General features: G+C 43.9%; 1 protein-coding gene across 2 annotated transcripts in view; it reads right to left on the reverse strand.

Annotated features, from left to right (window-relative positions):
- The window catches only part of b3glcta (beta 3-glucosyltransferase a), a 281,226-nt gene that overhangs the window by 13,287 nt on the left and 241,345 nt on the right, over positions 1–26,594 (reverse strand). For both annotated transcript variants that reach the window (XM_068032825.1, XM_068032824.1), the window contains one exon: positions 1,222–1,341. In XM_068032825.1, the coding sequence (XP_067888926.1) occupies positions 1,222–1,341 (120 nt within the window). The remainder of the gene's footprint in view (positions 1–1,221; positions 1,342–26,594) is intronic.

The raw sequence follows: 26,594 nt of genomic DNA on the forward strand, positions 1-26,594 counted from the left end.
ATTTCCTTACCCAATATGGTGAGTGGCGCATTTCCGGTTGGAATTGTGCACGAGCTTCCTGCCTCCCTTTTTGGGGACTTAGGAGGTCGCATAGCGCCTGAAAAACTAGCATTACAAAATGGTGAAAAAGTGTTTTTAAGATAAACTTGTTTGTCTTTTGCATCATCCTGCGCAAGGAAGCTATGCATTCAGTTGTTACACATATTTTTCTTTGTTAAAAACACATGGTGCAAACAGTATTTTAATTAAGACAGCAGACCTTTTAAACAGGAAATTTCTGACTGCCCATATTAGCTAGCGAGGCAGGCACCAGCCACTAACCTCGCTGCTGTGGGTTAAAATGTACTCGGGGTCTAAATGGTGCCATCAGACCAGGCCTTTGGAATCTTGATGAGGTTTTGCCTGCGGCAAAGGCCTGATATGCTGCCAGAAGCATGCTTCTTAAAATGGCATAGGTGTGTGTGCAGCATGACTCCTGAGTGTCATGCTGCTGATATTTCAATCCTCCACTCACACTGTTTTTGTTTGGTGCACTGGGAGGTAAGGGATTAAAATCAAGACTATAATCTTTAATGGCAAATGGGCTGCTCACATCAATGCTAAAAAGATTAAGGTCAATATTTCCCATAGAACTCCCCTTTTGTTATGAACGTGGGAGGGACGAACTTGTCCTGCTTGGTAAGATCGATAAATACAGCTTAAGTTTACATATCAGCAGCATCTGGTGGCATTGATAATGTATAAGTACTTTCTTGTTAAATAGACTAAGGTGGGCCCCACATTATGTCCCTGAGAGGTCTGCTTGGCTTGTTGGGAGACTGGAGATAGGTCTTCGTCTGAATACCAGTGCACATTATGGAGCAATGTCAGATTCACTAAGAAATGTTAAAATTAGCACTTGATGGGACATTTGAAATGTTCCCATAAATTGGGAAAAAGAGTCAGTTGTGTCGAATCAGTTGTGCTTGTAGATTGTTTTGAGTCTACCCTTCAACAGAAATTGTACTCAGTGGAGAAAAGCGATGTCGCATTTCACCAGACAGAAACAAATCTCCAATCAATACCAATTGGCAAAATAAAAGTTTGCCTACCTTGATTCAGATTCCGGATAGACAAGTATAGACAAACAAGGAGTGCCCAGGTAATCTATTTCCAGGTCAACAAGGTTTCATTTGATTTACTGCAGTGGTGTCCTCAAATATTGTTGCTTAAATAACTTACCCGCCACCTCCTGTAATGTAACTGTATCCACCAGTGCCCAGTCCGTAACCGTAACGTTCTCCAAGAAAAACTGGTTCTTTTGGATTGTAGCAGCTCAGTAATCTTTGGAGTCTTGGGATACTATATCAAGAATACAGTTAACCCTTTGTAAGTGCCGAATGTACCAATATAATAAAGTAGAACTATTAGCATGTAAAATCACAACATTTCCTAAGTCACAGTATAGGCTCAAAAATTATAAATTATTTATATTATCTTGATTATCAAATCATACTGAGCCATACTGAGCAGGAAATATCTCCTCTGTGTACTACATTTAGAAAAAATGTAAATGCATTCCTGAGAAACAAATAGACCTGGATTTTGCAGTAGTAATGACAGCAAAACTGTCAGCAGTCACTGCCTTTATTCCTCTGGAGTCCATCATGCGCCATTAAACACGGAAATCCAGAAGCAGCTATCAGTGATTCTACACTTCTCCTGAGGGTGCACTGCTGCGATCCCCCCAGACTGCAGTCAATTAGAAATCATTGAACTGACAACAGCTTCCATTCTTATGCTTTTAGGGTCACTGTAAAAACCCCTGAAAAAGTTACACCTTGTTGAATGAGGTGTAACTGAGTTTGTAATGGCATACTGACTTCATAATTCCGGCTAAACACCCTCACTGACCCTGAAAGAGTAATTTTTTATTTGTTAAATGTCAAAGTTTTCCATACTTTCCACATACTTTAATTTATTTTTTAATAAGTTTGTTAATTATATTTTAGTTTCTACCTTAATCCCAATTGTATGTTCCAATCATTATTTCACTGTTTGTAAAATTTAAAATTAAAAGTGAAGAGATTCAATGTTTTTTACTTCCTGGTTTACTGTCCAAGAGAGTTGATTGGCTACATACCCTGCGTGATGACATCACTGCTGCTGGATGCTTGGAGATCCCCTTGACTTGGGGTCAGATTCATATTGACATTGGGAAATCCACAATACAGAAATCTAGATCTTTGTGGGCAGCTTTCTTCGAGGTCAGCGGCAAGCACAGTTGCTTTACTGCTGACTGCAAAACCAGCCCACTTACACTTGACTACTCATAGCACTACTCTCCCAAACTTGAAGCAAGACCCAAAGTTCAGTCCCTGACCTATGATCCTGCTGATATTGTCTACATTTATACTCGAAGACCACTTTGGTGAAGTATCATAGTGTGCCCCACTTCAGGGAGGTAACAGAGGTCCTGTATCCCAGGTGCTCTCAACTGAGGAGCCACAAGAAGGTTTCAAGGGGTCTGCCAAATGGGGCTCAGGACTCCAGAGCAAAAAGTATCTGACTGAAGCACTCTAGAAGTCCTGACTGGTGAAATGAAAATCAATCACCAAGGCAAGGTGACTGGTGCACCCACAGATGGCAGCCCTGATCCTTGCAATTTTAACAGATCAGCCTCCATATGTTTTGGGCACCCAGCTTCCTGGTGGCTGACTGGGTTAGTTCCAGTATCATTTGGTGCCTCTTTGCCCTGGTTAGCCCACCCAAGCTGCCTGGATTTATCAGTTTGAAAGCGTTTTCCCGCTTTACTATTGTCACTCCCTCCAGCAAAGGCTGAGTCCTTCCTTCCACAGCTCAGCAAGCCCTTTCACCTGCTGCAGGAGATCCAATGTTCCAACCTAGAGTTATTACTGGATGACCAGCTCCGACATACTAAGCCCGGCAGTGGAGTCACTATTTCACCCTCTTCCCTTGTTTGATTGGGACCAGTGCAGCCAAATAGCCCGCAGCAGTGGCAGGGCTTTCCAACGAGTCATTCCCAGAGGAAATTAGGATCAGAACTCTGGAGCAAAATGCACCAGACCGTGGCTGTATGAATTGGGGGAAATACACAAATCATTAGTCAAGGTAATTCCAGGCCCCCATCGGCATAGTGCAGTACACTTTTTCAGAAGGGCACCTGATTAGCCATTTCCCACTTCGGACTTAGTCTCTGAAAGTTATTTTCAGCTTTTGGTTGGAGGAGTACAATGTCTTCCTCTAGTCCCACTAGTCCACTGGTCACAACATATATTTAAAATTATTTGAACCAGTTATGGATATGGCCAATTATATTCTTTTGTCTATCCGTTCCAGAATACAAATCCACCAACCAGATTTCTTTAATAAACAACAATATTATTAATTTATTATAAAACAAAATGTATTCAATAAAGCTGCAAAGTTTATTAACACACAGGTTGAAATATGAAAGTATAAATATATTACCTTCTAAATAACCCAACACACAGGCACACACACACCGGTTAAAGAAAGAAAAATAAGCTTTCTCTGCAGAGATCAACTTTACAAAAACAAAAATACTTTGGCCAAATTCTTGTTAATTCATGAAAAAGGATAAATGAAATGTTCCAGCTGGCTGTTTGGGTCTGGCTTCGGGGTACACGTAAACAGCTGTCACTGGGATCTTTCTGGAGCAGTTCTGTGCAGGAGATGTCAGCAGTAGTCTTGCAGGCTTTTCGGGAGAATTACTGCATCAGTGGATTCAGCTATCACACTGGATTCGCAGAAGACTTTTCAGCACAGTGGAAAAGGATGAGTTGAATGGCTTCTCTCTTAGCAGGATACACACCAACTTTTTTATTCATTCATGGGATGTGGGTGTCGCTGGCCAGGCCAGCATTTATTGCCCATCCCTAATTGCCCTTGAGAAGGTGGTGGTGAGCTGTCTTCTTGAACCGCTGCTGTCCATGTGGGGTAGGTACACCCACAGTGCTGTTAGGAAGGGAGTTGCAGGATTTTGACCCAGCGACAGTGAAGGAATGGCGATATAGTTCCAAGTCAGGATGGTGTGTGACTTGGAGGGGAACTTGCAGGTGGTGGTGTTCCCATGCATTTGCTGCCCTTGTCCTTCTAGTTGGTAGAGGTCGCGGGTTTGGAAGGTGCTGTCTAAGGAGCCTTGGTGCGTTGCTGCAGTGCATCTTGTAGATGGTACACACTGCTGCTACAGTGCGTCGGTGGTGGAGGGAGTGAATGTTTGTAGATGGGGTGCAAATCAAGCGGGCTGCTTTTTCCTGGATGATGTTGAGCTTCTTGAGTGTTGTTGGAGCTGCATCCATCCAGGCAAGTGGAGAGTATTCCATCACTCTCCAGACTTGTGCCTTTTAGATGGTGGACAGGCTTTGGGGAGTCAGGAGGTGAGTTACTCGCCTCAGGACTCCTAGCCTCTGACCTGCTCTTGTAGCCATGGTATTTATATGGCTACTCCAGTTCAGCTTCTGGTCAATGGTAGCCCCTAGGATGTTGATAGTGGGGGATTCAGTGATGGTAATGCCATTGAATGTCAAGGGGAGTTGGTTAGATTCTCTCTTGTTGGAGATGGTCATTGCCTGCCACTTGTGTGGCGCAAATGTTATTTGCCACTTATCAGCCCAAGCCTGGATATTGTTCAAGAATTGCTGCATTTCTACACGGACTGCTTCAGTATCTGAGGAGTTGCGAATGGTGCGGAACATTATGCAATCATCAGCAAACATCCCCACTCCTGACCTTTATGATTGAAGGAAGTTCATTGATGAAGTAGCTGAAGATGTTTGGGCCTAGGACACTACCCTGAGGAACACCTGCAGTGATATCCTGGAGCTCAGACGATTGACTTCCAACAACCACAACCATCTTCCTTTGCGCTAGGTATGACTCCAGCCAGCGGAGGGTTTTCCTCGTGATTCCCACTGACCTCAGTTTTGCTAGGGCTCCTTGATGCCATACTCGGTCAAATGCTGCCTTGATGTCAAGGGCAGTCACTCTCACCTCACCTCTTGAGTTCAGCTCATTTGTCCATGTATCCACCAAGGCTCTAATAAGGTCTGGAGCTGAGTGGCCCTGGCGGAACCCAAACTAAGCGTCACTGCACTCCAAACCATCCACAAATGCAACCAAAAACTCCTGACCACCATAAATCTAGACATGTGATTTCTCTGTAAATAACTTCAAATGGTTCCATAGTTCATACGGCTCCGGCTGTTTACTTTGCTTAAGACATGTGACTTGCAGTATTTGTTTTTAAACAAAGTCCCAAGTGTCCTGCCAGTCACCCTTTCAAACAAAAACAAGTCCAGCACCTCCTCAGGTATTTTCCACAGTCTTTAAAACACAAGTCCTCAAAAAATGTTAATAATGGAAGTACATTCATGAAATTACCCATTTCCCCACTTTGCTAATTTCTTTTTTTCGTTGAATTACTTCCCCCGTTTTTGGTTAACCATTTCCCATTTTGGACTTGGCCTCTGCAGGTATTTTTCCACATTCAGTTAATGATTTCCTACCATTAACTAATTTTTGCAGTTTTTGGTTTACCATTTCACTGCTTTTCAGTTATTCATTTCCCCGTTCAAACTTAGCATTTGAACATTAGTTTCAACTTTTTGGTTAATCATTTTCCTGCTTTTTGGTTCACCATTTTCCTTTTTGGACTTGGGGCCTCATTTTTAGGCCCCACCAGACCCAGGAACAGAAGTGGGCAGGTGCTAAAAATAGCACTACCAGCCTACATGCTGGTTCCCCGGCTCCATCCAGCCCCTGAGTCATTTTCCTGGAGGCAGGATGGGGGACAGCAGGTACCCAATTACAGCAATTAATGGCCTATTAACAGAGGCTAACTAAGATTTCCCAATCATCCTCCAGGTTCCTGCAGGCTGCGGGGGCCAGTTTACTGCCTGAATGCAGCCTCTTGGTGGCAGACTGGGGGAGGGGGGGGGGGGCAGCACTCCAGGCAGGCCTAGAGGACCATCCCACCTGCCTGGGTGCAGCAGCCACCACAGGCCACCCTGTAGAGGGAATTCCCTCCCACACAGTGGTGGATTGTCTGCAAAAACCATTTTTTATTTCAGATTTTAAAAAGTTGGTGAGAAGGTGCCTAACATTTTGAAGTGTCCTCTCCCTTACTTAGCTGTCATCACAGCTTGCTGCTTCTTTCAATCTGGAAGGTCTCTGATTGGCCTTGCAGCTTCAAGAGCCTATCGGCCAACCTTAATTCGATGGTGAGCCCTCTGGCCATTAATTGGCCACCCTGGGGAAAATCACAATGAGTGAATGTTGCCCACATGTTGCAGACTTCTGAACCCACATTTGAGCACGTGGTCTCTGCATGCATTTTTTGACTTTTTGGTTAAGCATTGCTCACTTTTCATTCATTTTTGGCGTATTGTTGCTCAGCACCAGCAACAAGTTTCACATTAAGTAAAACAAAAATAAATATGTATGTTCAGTTGTATGTTAAATGTTTATACAGAAAACTCCACTGACAGAATTGCTACAAAAAAAGAAAACCAAGGTAGAGTGGTCAGGATAGTGCCGAGCATCTTTTGAGAGGCTGAAAGCCATTTTGATGAATGAACCAATGTTGGTTGCTCCAAATTTCACTAGGCCCTTCAAGGTAGCAATTGATGCTAGTGAACTGGGGGTCGGTGCAGTCCTGTTACAAGACAATGGGCTGAATTTTTCCAGCTTGCCGCCAATAGCTGCAAAAACAGCGCAGCACACGCGCAAGATTTGCGCCGCTGAGCCACTGCGACATTTAGCAGAGGCAGAGAAGAGAGCAGGAAGCAGCGAAGCCGTGAGCGAGTGGTCCAAAGGTGGGTGGGAGGATGTAGCGGGGAGTGAACGGTCAAGGGGAGAGAATTGGCGAGGCTGGGAGCGAGTGGCCAACAGGTGGGGGGCGGTGAAGTGGGGAGCGAGTGGTGAGCAGATGTTGCAGTATAGGATGACATTTTCGCGCACATGTGCGAATTAGTCCAGGCAAGCTGGGTGCTGACGTAGGCTGCTCATGCGCAGCGCCATACTGACAGCAAGAGTCCGTTCTGAGCATGTGTGAAGCTGGGAGCGCTCTGATGACATCGACGCTGGGCTGCGTTGTCAGGAGTCACTTTGATTTATTAAATGCTCTCTCGAAAAAAAAAACTAATCTCGCGATCCCGACTTTCCCCCCCCAAAGTTGAGGACCTTTGACCCCTTCTGGCCATCCCCTCCACCAATTGCGTTAGTTTTTGCCATTCCTCCCCAACCCCCCACCCCTCACAATGCCCTGAAAATTTCACGCCACCCCCTCCCCACCAGTGTTCCGCCTTGGATCTCTGAACAGAGATCTGAAGGCACGGGAGTTCCGGAATATCGGAGCAGGACAGCCGTTGCAACGCGGTAAGTAATTATTAATTAATTAACATTTATTTAAATATTTTAAATAGGTTCTTGTTGCCGAACGGTGGGAAGGGGGCTGCCACGGGCCTCGCTGCTGCCAGTAATATGGGGCGGGTCCTACCTGCCATTGAGGCCCTTGGTGGGTCTCTCACGGAGGTATTTTCCGGGCCGCCCTGCCATGACCCCCGACGTCAGGGGGTCTGTAAAATTCAGCCCACATTTCAGGAATTCTTCCCCCTCTTTGCCCTTTGGTCTACTATTTTGCCAGTCTATATTAGGATAATTGAAGTCCGCCATTATCACTACTCAGTAGTTTTTGTATCTTTCTGCAATCTTTCTACCGTTGTTTGGTGGCCCATAATACGCACCCAGCAGCGTAATAGCTCCTCTATTGTTCTGTAATTCTAATCAAATAGATTCTGTCTTTAAAATCTTAAGTACATCATTCTTTTCTAGTACTTCCATTGAAGTTTCAAAGCAGGACTGTACAAACCTGATCCTGCTTTAGTGGAAGCAGCTAAATACTTTTATATTGATGATAAATTGTATTTTTTAAATCTTACTAAAACATTGCGTGTCTGAATTGGGAGAGTGGAGAGGCATAACATGGCAAGGGGAACAAGACCCGGGCTTCAGCCCTTCAGGATGAAGGGCCTTGAGCCATAGAAGTTGATTGAACTTCCTGCCTTGGATCTCCTAAAACTGTGGCAATGGGGCACTGAATTGTAAAGATGGGCAACAGGCCCAAAAGTGACAGCCGTCGCAGAAGATGCAGTTGGAGAGGGAGACCTGCACTCGGGTGCAATGAAGATTTTCAGGCTCAGTGTTTTTAATAGGGAAACTGCAGCGTTATAGGATTGTGCAATAGAAAATACACAACCAAAGGCCACTGAGCTGGGAAAATCATATTACATCACCACTGACAAGTGCCATAAGCAAGTACAAATGTAACATCAACAAAATGGCCATGAAAAAGATAATTGGAAGTGTTTACAAGTGACAAAACCTAACAATTTTAATAACATTGGAACTTATGGGATGAATTCTATCATTAATGCTGTCAGGAATGTATAATGGGAAAAGTTGACATAAAGTGTGACAAAAAGAGTAACAATTGGAAGAAAATTTTTTGTAGAATGGAAGTGTACATAGACATTACATTTAGAATGGTTACAATATAGAAGGAGGCCATTCAGCTCATCGGGTCCATGCCCAAACCCCGCGAGAGCTAGTCCCACTCTCCTGCCTTTTCCCCGTGGCCGTGCAAATCTTTTCTCTTCAGATATTTATCCAATTCCTTTTTGGAAGCATCGAATAGATGTGCCACTACCACACTCTCAGGCAGTGCATTCCAGATCCTAACCACTCGCTACATAAAAAGATTTTCCTCATGTCACTGCTGATTCTTTTGCCAATAACCTTTAATCGGTGTCCCCTGTTCTTGACCCTTCCACCAATGGTAACAGTTTCTCCCTATCTACTCTAGCCAGACCTCTCATGATTTTGAAAACCTCTATCAAATCTTCTCTCAACCGTCTCTTCTCGAGGAACAATCCTTGCTTCCCCAATCTATCCTCATAACTGAAGTCCCTCATCCCTGGAAAAATTCGCATGAATCTTTTCTGCACCCTCTCCAATTCCTTTGACATCCTTCCTGAAGTGTGGTGCCCAGAATTGGATGCAATACTCCAGGTGAGGCCAAATCAGTGTGTTATAAAGGTTCACCATAACGTCCTTGCTTTTGTACTCAATGCCTCTATTAATAAAGACCAGGATCCTGTTTGCCTTATTAAACACATTTTTTAAACCTGTCACCTTCAACTATTTATGCACATATACCCAAGGTTCTTCTGCTCCTGTACCCCCTTTAGAATTGTATCCTTTATTTTATATTGCCTTTCCTCATTTTGCTACTAAAATATATCACTTCACACTTCTCTGCAGGAAATTTCATCTGCCACTGTCTGCCCATTCCACCAGCCTGTCTACGTCATCTGCAAATTTTGAAATTGTGCCTTGCACACTCAAGTCTAGGTCATTAATATATACCTTCCTCCAGACAGAAAAACAACCATTCACCATTACGCAGTTTTCTGTCACTAAGCCAACTTCGTATTCATGCTGGCACCGTCCCTTTTATCCCATGGGCTTCATCTTTGCGACAAGCTTGTTACGTGGCACTTTATAAAACACCATTTGGAAGTCCATGTACACCACATCAACTGCATTACTCTCATCAACCCTGTTACCTCATCAAAAACTCAATCAAATTAGTTAAACAGATTTGCCCTTAATATGTCTGTACTGGATTTCCTTTATTAATCCACATTTCTCCAAGTGACTGTTAATTTTGTCTTGGATTATTGTTTCAAAAAGCTTTCCCTCCACTGAGATTAAACTGATTGGCCTGTAGTTGCTGGGCTTATCTTTACACCCTTTTTTGAAGAAGGGTGTAACATTTGCAATTCTACAGTCCTCGAGCACCACCCTTGTATCTAAGGACGATTGGAAGATTATGGCCAGTGCCTCCGCAATTTCCACCTTTACTTCCCTCAGTATCTTTAATGCATCTGATCTGGTGCTGGTGACTTATCAACTTCAAGCAGAGCCAGCCTTTCTACACCTTTGTTTATCAATTTTTAGTCCATCCAGTATCTCAACTAGCTCTTCTTTCACTACAACATTGGCAGCATTTTCTTCCTTGGTAAACATACATGTCATTGCCACCTCCATGAGCTATATGGAGCAACGGAAGGGCGAGTGGTGGAGGTGGGCGGGGTGTGGGCGAGGCGCCTGGAGTCACTGCCAAGTCCTCAGTTCCTCAGGTGAGCAGGGAGAGACAAGTGTGCCTTGAAAAGATAGAGGTACAGCTTCCAGCAGCATCTGGGGACTCTTCTGAGGGCGCTCCTGGTATGGATGACGGGCCCTCAGCCCTCATGAAAGGATCAAGAAAGAGGGGGCACAGATTTAAAGTGATTGAAAAAAGAAGAAAATGCGACATGAGGGGAAACTTCTTCACGCAGCGAATGGTTAGGATCTGAAATGCAATGCCTGAGAGTGTGGTGAAGGTAGGTTCAATCGAGGCATTGAATAGGATATTAGACTGTTATCTGAAAAGGAAGGACGTGCAGGGTTGCAGGAGAAGGCAAGGAAATGGCATTAGGTGAATTATTCTTTTGGAGAGCCGGTGCAGACACAATGGGCTGAATGGCCTCCTTCTACGCTGTAACAATTCTGTGATTTATGTAGCTGCGATGATAGAGGTGGCTCCTGCACGTGGGCAGGAGGGAACAATATGCCAGGGCCCTCCAGCTTCAGGCAGCCAGAGGATGACTGCCAAGGTTATTGAAAGCCACAGAGCAGAAAGGTCAGCTGCCTGTCTCCAACTCAGATGACAGCGCAGAGGGAGCACCACATAGAAGCACACGTAAGTGATTTACGAAGACCACCTAGCTGCACTTGGGGTTCACAGGTTTATTTCTTGTTAATGCATACAACCTTGCCACGTTTGTGTTTTCTGATAAAGGTGGAATGGAGCAAGGCAAGAGGAATCCTTTAATTTTTTTGTAGGCCGCTGGGCCTTTAAGAGTACCTTGGTTCCCTCAAAGGGTATGTTGGGAAGGACCACACCAAGTGAGGTCAATGTATTCCCCAAGTCGCTGTCTAATGTCTTTTGGGTGCAGGTAAATGGTTAAAAGCAATCAAGGAAACGGCACACAGCACCTGGTCAGCATCTTCCTCCATATCCTCATCCTTGGAGGAGGTTTTGCACTCCAAGATGTGCTTATTGGTCAAAACTTCTTTCCTCTGCAACGCCAGGTTATGCAGAGCACAGCACACTACCAAATTACGTGAGACCCTTGCTGGAGCAGACTGAAGGGCTCCAGGGGATCTCTCCAAGCATCTGAACCACATCTTCAGAAACCCTATGATCTGCTCGATGCTGACTTGAGTTATCCCGTGGCAGCTATTATATCTCTCCGTACAATCTTTTTCATTGAACTAAAACTGTTTCTCCCTCCTCAGAATATTTCCAGCATTTTCTGCTTTTACTTCAGATTTCCAGCATTCATAGTAGTTGTTCTTGTAAATAATTACAGATTTTGGCTTTCTGAACTTGGATTGGGTCCATACTTTGAAGTACAAAACACCAGGTTGAAGTACTGGTGATTAAAGACCATCATTTACGATGGTAATGGTGGGAAGTAGGTGAGCTGCTGAATTAAGAGCATTACACAACATTAAAGGCTTAGGGGCAATTTTCCCAAAGTATATTGATAAAAATATCTGAACACTATAAAATAATTTAAGGCAACAGGAAAAAGTCTAGAACGTCAATGCTACAGGAAATAACATTTGGCTGAGGTAATAACTTAGGCTCTTCCTCAGAATCAAAATTTTCTTTGCGTGGGTGTGGGCGGCACAGTGGCGCAGTGGTTAGCACCGCAGCCTCACAGCTCCAGGGGCCCGGGTTCGATTCCGGGTACTGCCTGTGTGGAGTTTGCAAGTTCTCCCCGTGTCTGCGTGGGTTTTCTCCGGGTGCTCCGGTTTCCTCCCACAAGCCAAAAGACTTGCAGGTTGATAGGTAAATTGGCCATTATAAATTGTCACTAGTGTAGGTAGGTGGTAGGGAAATATAGGGACAGGTGGGGATGTTTGGTAGGAATATGGGATTAGTGTAGGATTAGTATAAATGGGTGGTTGATGTTCGGCACAGACTCGGTGGGCCGAAGGGCCTGTTTCAGTGCTGTATCTCTAATCTAATCTAATCTAAATTACCCCTGTGAATGGGGAATACTACGGCAGATGTAGTTTGATTTGAGGAAGAGGGAGATCATCCACTTTGGACCCAAAGAAGACAAATCAGAATATTTTCTTAACGGTGAGAGGCTCGGGGCTGGATTTTAAGAGGCCCTCGATGTCGTGATCTGTGTGGAAGGGACCTGAAGATGGCTCCAGATGAGGTCCATCATGGACCTTGACGCTGGCAGGGACCGGCCCGATTCATCCAGCAGCGGCGAAGTTCTGCCGCTGGGTGATGGGACCACACTTTAAATATTCAAATTAATTAATTTAAATATACTCACCCGCAATTTTGAGGGCCCGCCGTGATCTGCGGTGCGGCGGCCAGCCTTCAGATCCCCATCCAGAGAAACGAGGCGCCACACTGGTATGGAGGGGGGAGGAGATAGGTTTATCAGCGCGGGAGGGAAGGGGACGGGATCAAATACACGTAATGGGTGTAGGGGATGGTGGGAAGGGTTGAACATTAATCTTTGTGCAGTTTGGGAGGGGGGAAGGTCAGATGTTAAAGGTAAGTGTTTTGGGGGGAAAGGGCAAATAGTTAATGCAATCGTTATTGGGCGGGGGGGGGGGGGGGGCGGCTGGAAAGGGGTGGTGGAACTTTATTTAATTTTGAGAGGGTTCACTTTAGACTTAAATATCCTGGCAGGGCTGACTGCCCATTAAAAATGGCGTCACTGCCTGTGCACAGGCAGCTGACGCCATTGCCGGGGACGGACAGCCCGCCCCCTCCGTGTGATTTGGGCGGTGGGGTTGGGGGGGGGGGGGGGTTGAGCCACCCCAGCTATTTAAATGAGCCCGCCACACTTGAGATCGCAGCAGCTCTTTGGCGTGCGGCCCTAGGGCTGGAATTCTACCGAGCAGTTGGGGGCGGGACTGGTGACGGTTGGGCTGGGAAAATTGCAGAAGTAAATGTCAGGCTGGTAACCCAATGTCTTTCTGACTTTGTCTGGTTTTCTCAGAGGCAGGTTGACAGTGAGGTTGGGAACCCTGGTGAGTGAAACACTCAGCCCCTTACAGCAATTAAAAAGCCAATTAGAACCATTTTATGGATGCGATGTCTCTCTCCCAATGGCGCACGGGTCACATACCATGTCGGTAACCACTTTAAGGACGGAATCCTGCCTCCATGAGTTGCCAGCCAATCAGAGGGCCGGCAGTTCAGTAGTATCAGCAGCATGCCACCAGTAACGGTGGCCACTGCCGGTACTATGGGAAGCCTTGGAACTAGGCCCAGTGCTGGAGCACCAGACCTCATGTAATTGAGGTGGGTTCGCAGGGGCAAGATCAGCAGGCCTAGGAGATGGGGGAAGGGAGGGTTGCCGATCAGTGGTTCTTGGTCGGCACAGACTCGGTGGGCTGAAGGGCCTGTTTCAGTGCTGTATCTCTAAATAAATAAATAAAAGTGCAGACAGGGTTGTTCAGGGAGGTGGGTTGTTTTCCATCGGGGGGCCTCCGTAGCCCACTAATTGCCCACGGAGGAGGGTCCCCCACCCCCCACCCCCGTCAAGCCTGATGGGAGGTCGCTTCATTATACTGGGCAACCTCTCCGCGTGGTGGAGGCCCCTCTGCTGCTGGCTTAATTCCAGCGGTGGCGGGAAGAGGCCCTTAAGTGCCTGATAATAGGCCTGTTTAGGGCCTCAATTGGCTTCTAGATGGGAAGGCCATTGTCAGCTTATCCCGGCCCAGACTTAATCGCGGTGTGATAAGAAGGCTGTCTGCCACCCACTACAATTCTATGGGCACCCCCTCCACCTCCTAGCCAGTCTCCAAGGGGCCCATTAAATCCAGCCCAATGTTTCAGTTGTACAGAGCCTTGGTTTGCCCCATATCTGAAGTGCTGCATTCAGTTTTTGACAATGAATCTTAGGAACAATATATTGGCCTTGGAGGTAGCACAGTGTAGATTCATCAATATAATACCAGGTTTAAAGGATTAAGTTATGAGAACAGATTGCATAAACCAAGTTTGTATTCCTTTAAGTTTAGACAGTTGAATGGTGATCTTACCCAAAGGTCTTTAAAATGATACAGGCATTTTATTAGGTAGATAGAAAGAACTATTTCCTCTAGTGGGGAAATCCAGAAAAAGGGGGCATAATATTAAAATTAAAATCAGGCCTTTTAGGAGTGTAATAAGGAAGTACTTTTTCACAAAAAGGGTAGTGGAAATCTGGAACTATTTCCACCCACAACCCCCTTCCTGAAAGGCTGTGAATGCTAGTTCAATGGAAATTGTCAAGATGAGATGGAGAGGTTTTTTGGGTAAGAGTATCAAGGGATATGGAGAAAACACAAGTAAATGGAGTTAAAATACAGATCACTTATAAGGATGGAATGGTTTGCTCTCATTCTATGCTCCTAGATTAAGCGTCAAACTTGGTAACTTTATTTTTTTATGTGCCTTCTTGGCACCAGTGCTTTTAGTTATTGAGCTAATAGGGAGTCATGGGAGTATATTTTAAAGAATAACTAAACCTTGCTAACTCAGCGGTAAATTTGGTCTTTCCACTATATTGTTTTCTTTTAATTTTTCATTATTTAGTCTTTGGATATGGATGACAATGGCAAAGCAGTATTTTTGCTTACCTCTAGATGTTCTGAATGCATTAAGAATCAAGTACATAGTGTGGGACTGGAGTCACATATAGGTCACATTGGGTAAGGGTAGTCGGTTCTCTACTCGGGAGGACATAAATGACCCAGTTGTTTCTTACATTTTTTAAATTTCATTTCACAACGTGGCATAGTGGGATTTGAATTCTTAACCACTGAGGGTGCTAGTCACTAGCCTAATGTATTCATTATTAAATAACCGTGGCTTTTTCTCAGTTATTTAATATTAGATGGTGCACTCAATACATATTTATTCAGGTCATCTGAATGATCATGTAACACACTTATGCTATTAGGCGCTCATAATTCTTAAAATAAACATCTTCCCTAACATTATATATCAACAGAATCTAAAGTGTTGCAATTTATCCACAAAACTTAGCAGTAAAAATGCCCTGTCTGCCAACATAATTGCAGATTGTAGTCACTATTAAACATATAGAAATAATTAAACTTTCAGAGTAATTATGAGAAAAATAAAAATAATGAATGTAATGAAAGGAATATTACGATTCAGTTGGGGACCGTTAACTTTTAAAAAGAGAAAGTCGAATTCCCAGTTATTACTGAAAGAATTACGCTACAAAATTTCATGTTTTAAACAAAAAAAACTTTACTGTACAAGAGTTAAACAAAGCAAACCACTCCTAACTTAACACTACAATTTGGAAACACTCATTCTTTATGCGTAAAATCTTAACAGAACACCCCCATTTGACTTTTACTTCCAACACAAGGGTTCTCCTATACATACAGGACCTTGGTGATTTGTACATTTCTCTTGGAACCAATCCAAAGTGTGTTACAGCTCTTCGGAGTTCACTGTGATTTACTTAATTTCTCAGCTATCTTCTGAGGTATCAGATCTCCTGGGGATTCTCCTCTAGCATCCAGCTAAGCAAATCCTTCAGTTCTCTTCCGACATCTCCTGAATTTGGACTTCCAAGCTTCAGCACAGGCCTATCTCAAAACAGAAACACCCCTGGTTCCTGGTGGCCTCTTTGCTTCTGAGCCCAGATGCTTTCAAAGCCAACAACTTTACAAAAGCCAACTGCTTTCTCTCTTACCAACAGCCAGTCTGAAGCCAACAGCTTTCCCAAAAGCCAACTGCTTGTCTGTCGGCTAGCACACAGATCAAAACATCAACAGCACCCCCCCACCCCCGCATCATCTATCTCCATAACCAGTGGTACATATGGGATGTCCCAGATAGCAATTTAAAATTACCTCCAACTCCCAAAACATCTCTGATTCCTGATACCTACATGAATAATTGATATTGCTAACAATGACAGAACAACTTCTTCCAGACTTTCTGGTCCCAACTTCCAATTAAACCTGCTGTTTTATGGCTCTCATCTCTCTAGTTCTGTCTCTGTAAGCACTCATGGAGAGATCTTTGATCTTTAAATCTTTGGTGTCTGCAACCCTTTGAAATTCTTACAGCAACACATTTAATTCACCAAAACTAAAAGTACCTCTAAAATATTAATACAAACCATGAACCAGGTGATCGTAAAAAGAATTACTTCAGTATTAGAGTTTAGTTTCATTTTTATGAAAATAGCATAATCTCAGGATATTTTAACATGAGTATAATTGTGTTATGCTCTTGTAAAACACTTCCAGTTACTGTTTAACCTTCAGAATGAATCAGACATAACAAACCTTGCAGGATGTTCCAATAATTCACTTCTTCAGAATCATTTCTTGCCACATTAGGTGATACATCCTTTAAATCTATCAAAGCTGGATGTAATTTTATACATAACCTTTTAGGTCAGTTAAACTTTGTTTTATTACTGGCTATTGTTGTTTCTGTTCTCAAGGTTTCTCATTTTAAATCATCCTTTTTCTGCAGATATTTATATCCCTAGGTAGGCGATAATTTGGTGATATAGAGTAAGGAGCACTTTGTAAGTGTCTCAAGGCCATTTTCATCAAATTAATTGATATTATAATAAACTGCTTAAATGTTTAAGTACACGTTGTATACAAAGAATAGCTTAGTATGAATATCCTTCGGGAATATAACAAAAGGTGCGTTTTGCACTGCAGGTTTGCATTGGACAGAGTGGTAGCTACAATTCAGATTCTTGGCTGCTACCTGACTGGAACTCCAGAATATTCAGAATAGGAAGCACATTCCTCAGCCATAGAATGTGGATAGAATGTGCAGAACTCTCTTCCAACAGTTAGAAATATAAATTTTTAGAGAGCAGCAAATGGAGAAACCCTGCTCTCTAAACATTTAAGTTGAGGCAAGGTCAATTTAAAAAGTGGCCAGACTCCAATGCACATTGCAAACCAATACCCCAGATTTGCATCTTATGGTATCAAACCAAAGCAGTGCAAAACTAACGCCTGTCACCTTGCTTTGCTATATGGCCATGACAAGTCCTGAATGCAATTTTACACTGCAAGTTAAGTGCCATTTTAAAGTAAAAAATCACTTCACTGAATCACAGAATTGTTACAGTGCAGAAGGAGGCCATTCGGCCCATTGTATCTGCACCGGCTCTCCCAAAGAGCAATTCACTCAGTTCCATTCCCTCGCCTTCTTGCCATAACCCTGCACATTCTTCCTTTTCATATAGCTGTCTAATTCCCTTTTGAATGCTTCCATTGAACCTGCCTCCACCACACTCTCAGGCAGTGCATTCCAGAACTCAACCACCCACTGTGTGAACAAATTTTTCCTCATGTCACTTTTGCATCTCTTACCAAATCTGTGCCCTCTTGTTCTCAATCTTTTCACGAGTGGGAGCAATAATCCAGCTGAGGCCGAACTAGTGTCTTATACAAGTTCAATATAACTTTCTTGCTCTTGTATTCTATGCCCCTATTAATAAAGCCCAGTGAACCGTGCTCTCAACCCGTCCTGCCACCTTCAATGACTTATGCACATATACACCTCGGTCCCTCTGCTCCTGTACCCCCTTTAGAATTGTACCCTTTAGTTTATATTGTCTCTCCATGGTCTTCCTACCAAAATGAATCACTTCTCATTTCTCTGCATGGAACTTCATCTGCCACATGTCTGACCATTCCACTAACTTGTCTATATCTTTTAGGAGTTCTACACTATCCTCCTCACAGTTCACAATGCTTCTAAGTTTCGTATCAGCTGCAAACTTTGAAATTGTGCCCTGTACACTAAGGTCTAGGTCATTAATATACATCAGGAAAAGCAAGGGTCCCAACACTGACCCCTGGGGAATTCCACTACAAACCTTCCTCCAGCCTGAAAAACATCCATTAACCACTTCACTTTGTTTCCAGTCACTCAGCCAAATACGTATCCATGTTGCTATCATCCCTTTTATTCCATGAGCTAGAACCTTGCTCACACGTCTGTTGTGTGGCACTGGAGAGTTCACTGGAATACAGTGTAATCGGAGCGGGGCATAAAGAGCCCGGGAGAAAGACAGCGAGCGAGAGTTCACTGGGAAACAGCAAGATCGGAGCGGGGCATAAAGAGCCCGTAGAGAGAGAGCGAGCGAGAGTTCATCGGAAACAGCGAGAACAGAACGGGGCTAGCTGCTGCTGTTGCTGCAGCCACCAGTCTGCTGGCATTTGGAAAGAAAAATCAAGGTGTGACATCACAGGGAAGCAGGTAGGTGATTGGCTGGGTGAGACTTCGGCGCTACAAACAGCACGAGAGGGGAGAGAGAGCAGCGAGGCACAGGGAGCTAGTAGGTGAGTATCTGGTGGGTATTTTCTTACTTTCCTTTTTTTTTGCTGCTGATTTTTATTTCCTCTAGCATCTAAGTCTATCTACTAAGTAGAGCGAGAGTTCACTCAGAGAGCGGGAAACAGTGATAGCGCAGTGGAACATAAAGAGCCCGGGAGATAGAAAACACAGCAGGAGCAGAGCCAGGGAAAATCAGAAAGTGATGTCACAATCAATAGACCGAGCAGGGAAACAGACAGCTGCCGGGGTGAGTATACAGGTAAGCTGGGTTCGTAACTAAAGTAAAGAGAAAGGTAAGGTCTACAGTTTTTTCTATAGTAAGTAGTGTTTTTTAGGGAATCAAGGTTCTTCATGTAAATAATCTCTAATTTTTGAGTAATTTAAGGGAGTAAATTAAGGGTAAGTCATGGCAGGGCAGCTCGGCAGCAAGGATTGCTCCTCCTGTGCAATGTGGGAAGTCAGGGACACTTCCAGTGTCCAGGGCAAACACGTGTGCAGAAAGTGTCTCCAGCTGCAGCTACTCGAAATCCGCGTTTCGGATCTGGAGCAGCGGCTGGGGACACTGTGGAGCATCCGCGAGACACAGATCATGGTGGATAGCATGTACAGGGAGGTGGTCACACTGCAGGTAAAGGCTGCTCAGGCAAAAAGAGAATGGGTGACTGCCAGGCTGTGTAGAAGAACTAGGCAGGTAGTTTAGGAGTCCCCTGGGTCCATCTCCCTATCTAACAGATTTTCCACTTTGGATACTGTTGGGGGAGATAGCTTTACAGGGGAATGCAGCAAGAGCCAAGTCTGTAGCACCACAGCTGCACAGGAGGGGAGGAAAAAGAGTGGGACAGATCTAGTAATAGGTGATTCTATCATAACAGATACAGATAGGCGTTTCTGTGGCCGCAAATGTGACTCCAGGATGGCAGATTGCCTCCCTGATGCTCAGGTCAAGGAGGTGACGTAGCGGCTGCAGGGGGAGGGTAAACAGTCGAGGTCATGGGTCACATTGGTACCAACGACATAGGTAGAAAGAGGGATGAGGTCTTGCAACAAGAATTTAGGGAGCTAGGTAGCAGATTAAAAAGCAGGACCTCAAAGGTTGTAATCTCTGGTTTACTCCTAGTGCCACGTGCTAGTGAGCATAGGAATAGGAGGATAGGGCAGATGAATGCGTGGCTGAAGAGATGGTGCAGGAGGGAGGGCTTTAGTTTCCTGGATCACTGGGTCTGTTTCTGGCGAAGGTGGGACCTGTACAAGTCGGACGGGTTGCACCTGAACCGGATTGGGACAAGCATCATTGCAGGCAGGTTTGCTAGTGCTTTTGCGGGAGGGTTTAAACTAATTTGGCAGGGGGGTGGGATACCGAGTGGAGGTACTGTAGGGGGTGATGCACAGCCAAATATAGAAGAGAAACTAAGTCAGTCTGGAAGGCAGAACAAATATAGACATGTTAAGGCACAAGCGAATAATGCAAGGCTGGATTGCATCTATTTTAATGCAAGGAGTCTTACAAGTAAGGCAGATGAATTGAGGGTGTTGATTAACACATGGGAATATGATATTATTGCTATCACAGAGACATGGTTGAGGGAAGGGCAGGACTGGCAGCTCAATATTACAGGGTATAGAATCTTCAGGTGTGACAGTGCTGGGGAGGTGGGGGGCATTGCACTATTGATCAAGGAGTCAATTACTGCAGTAAGGAGGGATGATATCTTAGAAGATTCCTCAAATGAGGCCATATGAGTAGAACTTGAAAATACAAAGGGGGCAATCACTTTGCTGAGAGTGTACTACAGACCTCCAAATAGTCAGGGAGAGATAGAGCAGCAGATATGTAGACAAATCTCAGAGAGGTGTAAAAATAATAGGGTAATAATAGAAGGGGATTTAAACTTCCCCAATATTAACTGGGATAGTCTTAGTGCAAAAGACTTAAAGCGGGTGGAATGCTTAAAGTGCATCCAGGATAGCTTTGTGAGCCAGCATGTGGAAAGTCCTACAAGAGATAGACTAATCCTAGGGAATGAAGCTGGACAAGTGGTAGAAGTGTCAGTGGGGGAGCATTTCTGGGATATTGACCGTAACTCTGTAAGATTTAAGATAGTTATGGAAAAGGACAAAGATGGACCGGAAATAAAGGTACTGAACTGGGGAAGGCCGATTTCAATATGAGAAACCGGATCTGGCCAAAGAGGACTGGGAGCAATTGCTTGTAGGAAAGTCTACATCAGACCAGTTCAAAAAGGAAATAGTGAGACTTCAGGGCCAACATGTTCCCGTAAAGGTGAAGGGAGAACCAATAAGTCCAGTGAACCCTGGATGTCAAGGGATATAGAGGATTGGAAAAGGAAAAAATAGGAGGCTCTTATGGCAGATTAAGAGGGATAAAAACTGCGGAGGCCCTAGAGGAGTATAGAAAGTGTAGGGGGGGTATTTAAAAAAGTAATTAGGAGTGTGAAGACGGGGTGAAAAAACACTGGCGGGCAAGATAAAGGAAAATCCCATGGCGTTTTATAAGTATATTAAGGGCAAGAGGATAACCGGGGAAAGAACAGAGCCCATTAGGGACCAAAGTGGCAATCTGTATGTGGAGTCGGAGGACGTAGGTGAGGTTTTAAATGATTACTTTTCATCTGTGTTCACTATGGAAAAGGACAAAGTAGGTGTAGAGATCAGGGAGGGGGATTGTGATATACTTGAACAAATTAGCATTGAAAGGGAGGAGGTATTAGCGGTTTTTGCGGGCTTAAAAGTGGATAAATCCCCAGGCTCAGAAGAGATGTATCCCAGGCTACTATGTGAGGCAAGGGAGGAGATAACAGCGGCTCTGACACAAATTTTCAAATCCTCTCTGGCCACAGGAGAGGTGCCAGAGGACTGGAGGACAGTGAATGTGGTACCATTATTCGAGAAGGGTAGTAGGGATAAGCCAGGTAATTACAGGCTAGTGAGTCTAACATAAGTAGGAGGGAAACTATTGGAAAAAATGCTGAGGAACAGGAATAATCTCCACTTGGAGAGGCAGGGATTAATCAAGGATAGTCAGCATGGCTTTGTCAGGGGGAGATCATGTCTAACAAATTGGATTGAATTTTTTGAGGAGGTGACTTGGTGTGTAGATGAGGGTAAAGCAGTTGATATTGTCTACATGGACTTCAGTAAGGCTTTTGATAAGGTCCCGCATGGGAGATTGGGCAAGAAAATAAAAACCCATGGGATCCAGGACAATTTGGTAAATTGGATCCAAAATTAGCTTAGTGGCAGGAGGCAGAGGGTGGTGGTCAAGGGTTGCTTTTGCGGTTGGAAGCCTGTGCTGCACCTCCGGGATCGGTGATGGGACCCTTGATGTTTTTAGTGTACATTAATGATTTAGATGTGAATATAGGAGGTATGATCAGTAAGTTCGCAGATGACACGAAAATTGGTGGTGTCATAGATAGTGAGGAGGAAAGCCTTAGATTACAGGACGATGGGCTGGTAAGATGGGCAGAGCAGTACAAATGGAATTTAATCCTGAGAAGTGTGAGGTGATGAGTTTTGGGAGGACTAACAAGGTAAGGGAATATATAATGGATGGTAGGACCCTAGTAAGTACAAAGAGTCAGAGGGACCTTGGTGTACTTGTCCATAGATCACTGAAGGCAGCAACACAGGTAGATAAGGTGGTTAGGAAGGCATATGGGATACTTGCATTTATTAGCCAAGGCATAGGATACAAGAGCAGGGAGGTTATGATGGAGCTGTATAAAACACTATTTAGGCCACAGCTGGAGTACTGTGTCCATTTCTGGTCGCCACGCTATAGGAAAGATGTGATTGCACTGGAGAGGGTGCAGAGGAGATTCACCAGGATGTTGCCTGGGCTGGTGCATTTCAGCTATGAAGAGAGACTGGATAGGCTAGGGTTGTTTTCCTTAGAGCAGAAAAAGCTGAGGGGGGACCTGATTGAGGTATACAAAATTATGAAGGGCATAGATAGGAAGAAACTTTTTCCCTTAGCGGAGGTGTCAATAACCAGGGGGCATAGATTTAAGGTAAGGAGCAGGAGGTTTAGACGGAAATTGAGGAAAATAAATTTCACCCAGAGGGTGGTTTGAATCTGGAATGCACTGCCTGAGGGGGTGATAGAGGCAGGAACCCTCACAAAATTTAAGAAGTATTTCGATAAGCACTTGAAACGCCATAGCATACAAGGCTACCGGCCAAGTGCTGGAAAGTGGGATTAGGATAGGTGCTTGATGGCCGGCGCAGACACGGTGAGCCGAAAGGCCTGTTTCTGTACTGTTTAACTCTATGACTCTATGTATCCAGTGCCTTTTCAAAGTCATGTACACCACATCAACAGCATTGCCCTCATCAACCCTCTCTTACCTCCTCAAAAAACTCCAGCAAGTGAGTTAAATATGATTTTCCCTTAAGAAATCCTCTGGCACCATCCCGAGTCTAAGGAAGACTGAAAAATTATGGCCAGTGCCTCTGCGATTTCCACCCTCACTTCCCTCAGTATCCTTGGATGCATCTCATCCGGTCCTGATGCTTTATCCACTTTAAGTACAGACAGCCTATCTAATACATCCTCTTTATCAATTTTAAAGCCTTCTAGTGTCTGAATTACCTCCTCTTTCACCATTGCCTGGGTTGCATCATCTTCCTTGGTACAAATGGATGCAAAGTATTCATTTAATACCTTAGCTCTGCCCTCTGCCTCCATGTGTAAATCCCTTTTATGGTCCCTAATCGGCCCCACTATTCCTTTTACTAGCCTTTTAATATTTATATGTCTATAGAAAACTTTGGGTTACCTTTAATGTTAGCTGCCAGTCTCTTTGCATGCTCTCTCTTTGCTTTTCTTATTTGCTTTTTCACTTCCCCTCTGGACCTTCTATATTCAGCTTGTTTCTCAATAGTATTTTCTATCTGGCATCTGTCATAAGAACTTTTTCTTCTTTATCTTAATCTCTACCTCTTTTGTCATCCAGGGAGCTCTGGATTTGTTTTCCCTACCTTTCCCCTTCGAGGGAACATACCTTGACTGTGAAGGTAGCCCATTGTTCAGCTACTGTTTTTCCTGCCAACCTTTGACTCTAATTTATTCACCCAGCTCCATTCTTACCCCAATGAAGTTGGCTTTCCCCCAGTTAATTATTCTTATTCTGGATTGTTCTTTGTCCTTTTTCATAGTCAGCCTAAACCTTATGCTACAATGATCACTGTTTCCTAAGTGCTCTCTTACTGATACTTGATCCACTTGGCCCACCTCATTCCCAAGAACCAGGTCTAGCAGTGCCTCTTTTCTCATTGGACTAGAAACATACTGCTGTAGAAAATTTTCCTGAACACACTCTAGGAACTCTTGCCCCTTACACTACTACTATCCCAGTCTATGTTTGGATAATTGAAGTCCCCCATTATAACTACCCTATAATTTTTGCACCTCTCTGTAATTTCCTTGCAGATTTGTTCCTCCACGTCCTTCCCACTAGTTGGTTGCCTATGGACAGCACCGAGCAATGTAACTGCATCTTTTTTGTTCCTTAGCTGTAGCCAAATTGATTCTGTCCTCGACCCCTCTGGGACATCCTTTTTCTCCAACACTCCAATGCTCTCCTTAATCAATACCGCCACTCCTCCCACTTTTTTCCCTTTCCTATCTTTCTTGAACACCTTGTATCGAGGAATATTTAACATCCAGTCCTGCCCTTCTTTGAGCCAGGTCTCTGTTATAGCCACAACATATTTCCACATGGCAATCTGCGCCTGTACCTCACCAATCTTATTAACCATACTCGGTGCATTCACATACATGCACATTAACCCTGATTTAGACTTTATTCATTTCTGCCTTACTCTGACCCCCCCTCATAACTTACTTACCTCCTGTACAAAACTTGCAATGTAAATAGACTCTTAAACACACCAAAACAATAATTTCTAAGGAAGAAACAGCTAATTTAACCCAGTCAAAACAATTATTTGTTAAATTACTTTATCTCAAGTGGGTGACAAAATTGGATATTTGAGCTGTAAATTGGGAGTAATAATTGATTTTACAACTAATGCAATAATACGATATATTCCTGTTTTGTATGCCATCCAATTAAAAGGCACATTCATACATCAAGCTGGAAATGATTTACTTGACCTGAATAAATTCAACACTGGCAGCGGATCTAGAAAGTCACCTTGCTTTCAAAATTAAATTGGAAACAAAACTCCAAGATTTAGGTTGACAACCATCTGGACAAAAATAAAACCCAAGTCCACAAGAGCTGCACAGGAAGAAACTGCCAGCTGGTTAAACATGATATCTGAAAGTAGAAGATGATGTAGAGATGTGAGAAAAAGGTTAAATAATTTTTTTTAAAGTCCAAAGCAGAAATTGCGATTAATCTGAACTCATGATGGTATCCCAGGAAGAGACGCACAGGAACTGCTGTAGTTCTTTATGTTTGAAGTTATAGAATGAATAAGCGCAGCAGTATGGAGACTCCTCTGTCTATCCTGCTGTTTCTTTTTTTTTAAACTGTGCTCTTATTGAAAAGGACATATTATTGGAATGATATACGTGTATTCAAATTCAGATAGATTAATGGGAGCCTATTCAAAAATAGTTTCTCGTAAAATTCCCCATTGGCTCAGCCGGCAATTCCAGCATTTAACTGAGGATTACAGAGCAAAATGAATTAGATTTCAATCCAAGTCGATTTTGACTTAGCTTATGTCCGCCAGGCTGGCTTCAATGGCCATGGGGCACAGAAGGGAAAGTCAGCCAGAGTTTCTGCTTTCAATCTTTATGCAGTAATTAAAGGAAAGACTTGCATTTATATAGCGTCTTTCACGACCACTGGATGTCTCAAAGCGCTTTACAGCCTTGCTTTCAAAATTAAATTGGAAACAAAACTCCAAGATTTAGGGTGACAGTCACTGTTGTAATGCAGGAAATGTGGCACACAGTATGCGCACAGCAAACATACAAACGGCAATGTGATAATGATCAGATAATCTTTTCTTTTTGTGATGTTGATTGCAGGATAAATATCGTCTTGGACGCAGAAAATGTGTATGGATGTTGTGATGTTCTCGGGACTGGAGTGAGGTTTAGCTGAACTTAGTATAAGGTATGAGGCAGAGGCAGAGACAGAGGCACAAAGCTGTTGAACACAAAGGCTTCTTTTATTATACGAACATATGAATTAGGAGCAGGAGTAGGCCACTCAGCCCTTTATTCTGTCTTACTTTCACGTTCCCTTTGCTAGCATGTCTGATTGAAGCAGGATCAGTATGGGTGGAAATAAGGAATAGCAAGAATCAGAAAAGACTGGTGGAGTAGTTTATAGGTCCCCTAACAGTATCGTTGGACAGAGCATTAAACAAGAAATTATTGACACTTGTAACAAAGGCAAGTAATAATTATGGGGGACTTTAATCTTCATAAAGACTGGGACAATCAAAGTGGCAGGAGTGGTCTGGAAGATGAGTTTGTAGAATGCTTTCGGGACAGTTTCTTGGAGAAATATGTTGTGGAGCCAACTAGGGATAAAGCTATCTTCGATCTAGTATTGTGTAATGAAGCAGGGTTAATTAGAAATGCCATAGTAAAAGATCCACTGGGAAACAGTAACCATAATACCATTGGATTCCATGTTAAGTTTGAAAGTGACATGCTCCCATCACAAACAAGAATCTTAAACTTAAACAAAGCCAATGTGTTTGACTCTTAAATGCCCTGTGAAAAGGACTAGGAATCCACTCAGTTGTATCTAACCACTACGAGGTCAATAAAAAGAATGAAAACGGACGGACCACCCAGCATTGACCTAGGCACCGGAAATGACAATGGCAAACCCAGCCCCGTCGACCCTGCAAAGTCCTCCTTACTAACATCTGGGGGCTTGTGGCCAAAGTTGGGAGAGTTGTCCCACAGACTAGTCAAGCAACAGCCCGACATAGTCATACTCACGGAATCATACCTTACACACAATGTCCTAGAAGCTGCCATCACCATCCCCAGGTATGTCCTGTCCCACCAGCAGGACAGACCTCGTACAGGTGGCAGCACAGTGGTATACAGTTGGGAGGGAGTTGC

This window comes from Heterodontus francisci, chromosome 6 (assembly GCF_036365525.1).
Source record: "Heterodontus francisci isolate sHetFra1 chromosome 6, sHetFra1.hap1, whole genome shotgun sequence".
Classification (NCBI taxonomy): domain Eukaryota; kingdom Metazoa; phylum Chordata; class Chondrichthyes; order Heterodontiformes; family Heterodontidae; genus Heterodontus; species Heterodontus francisci.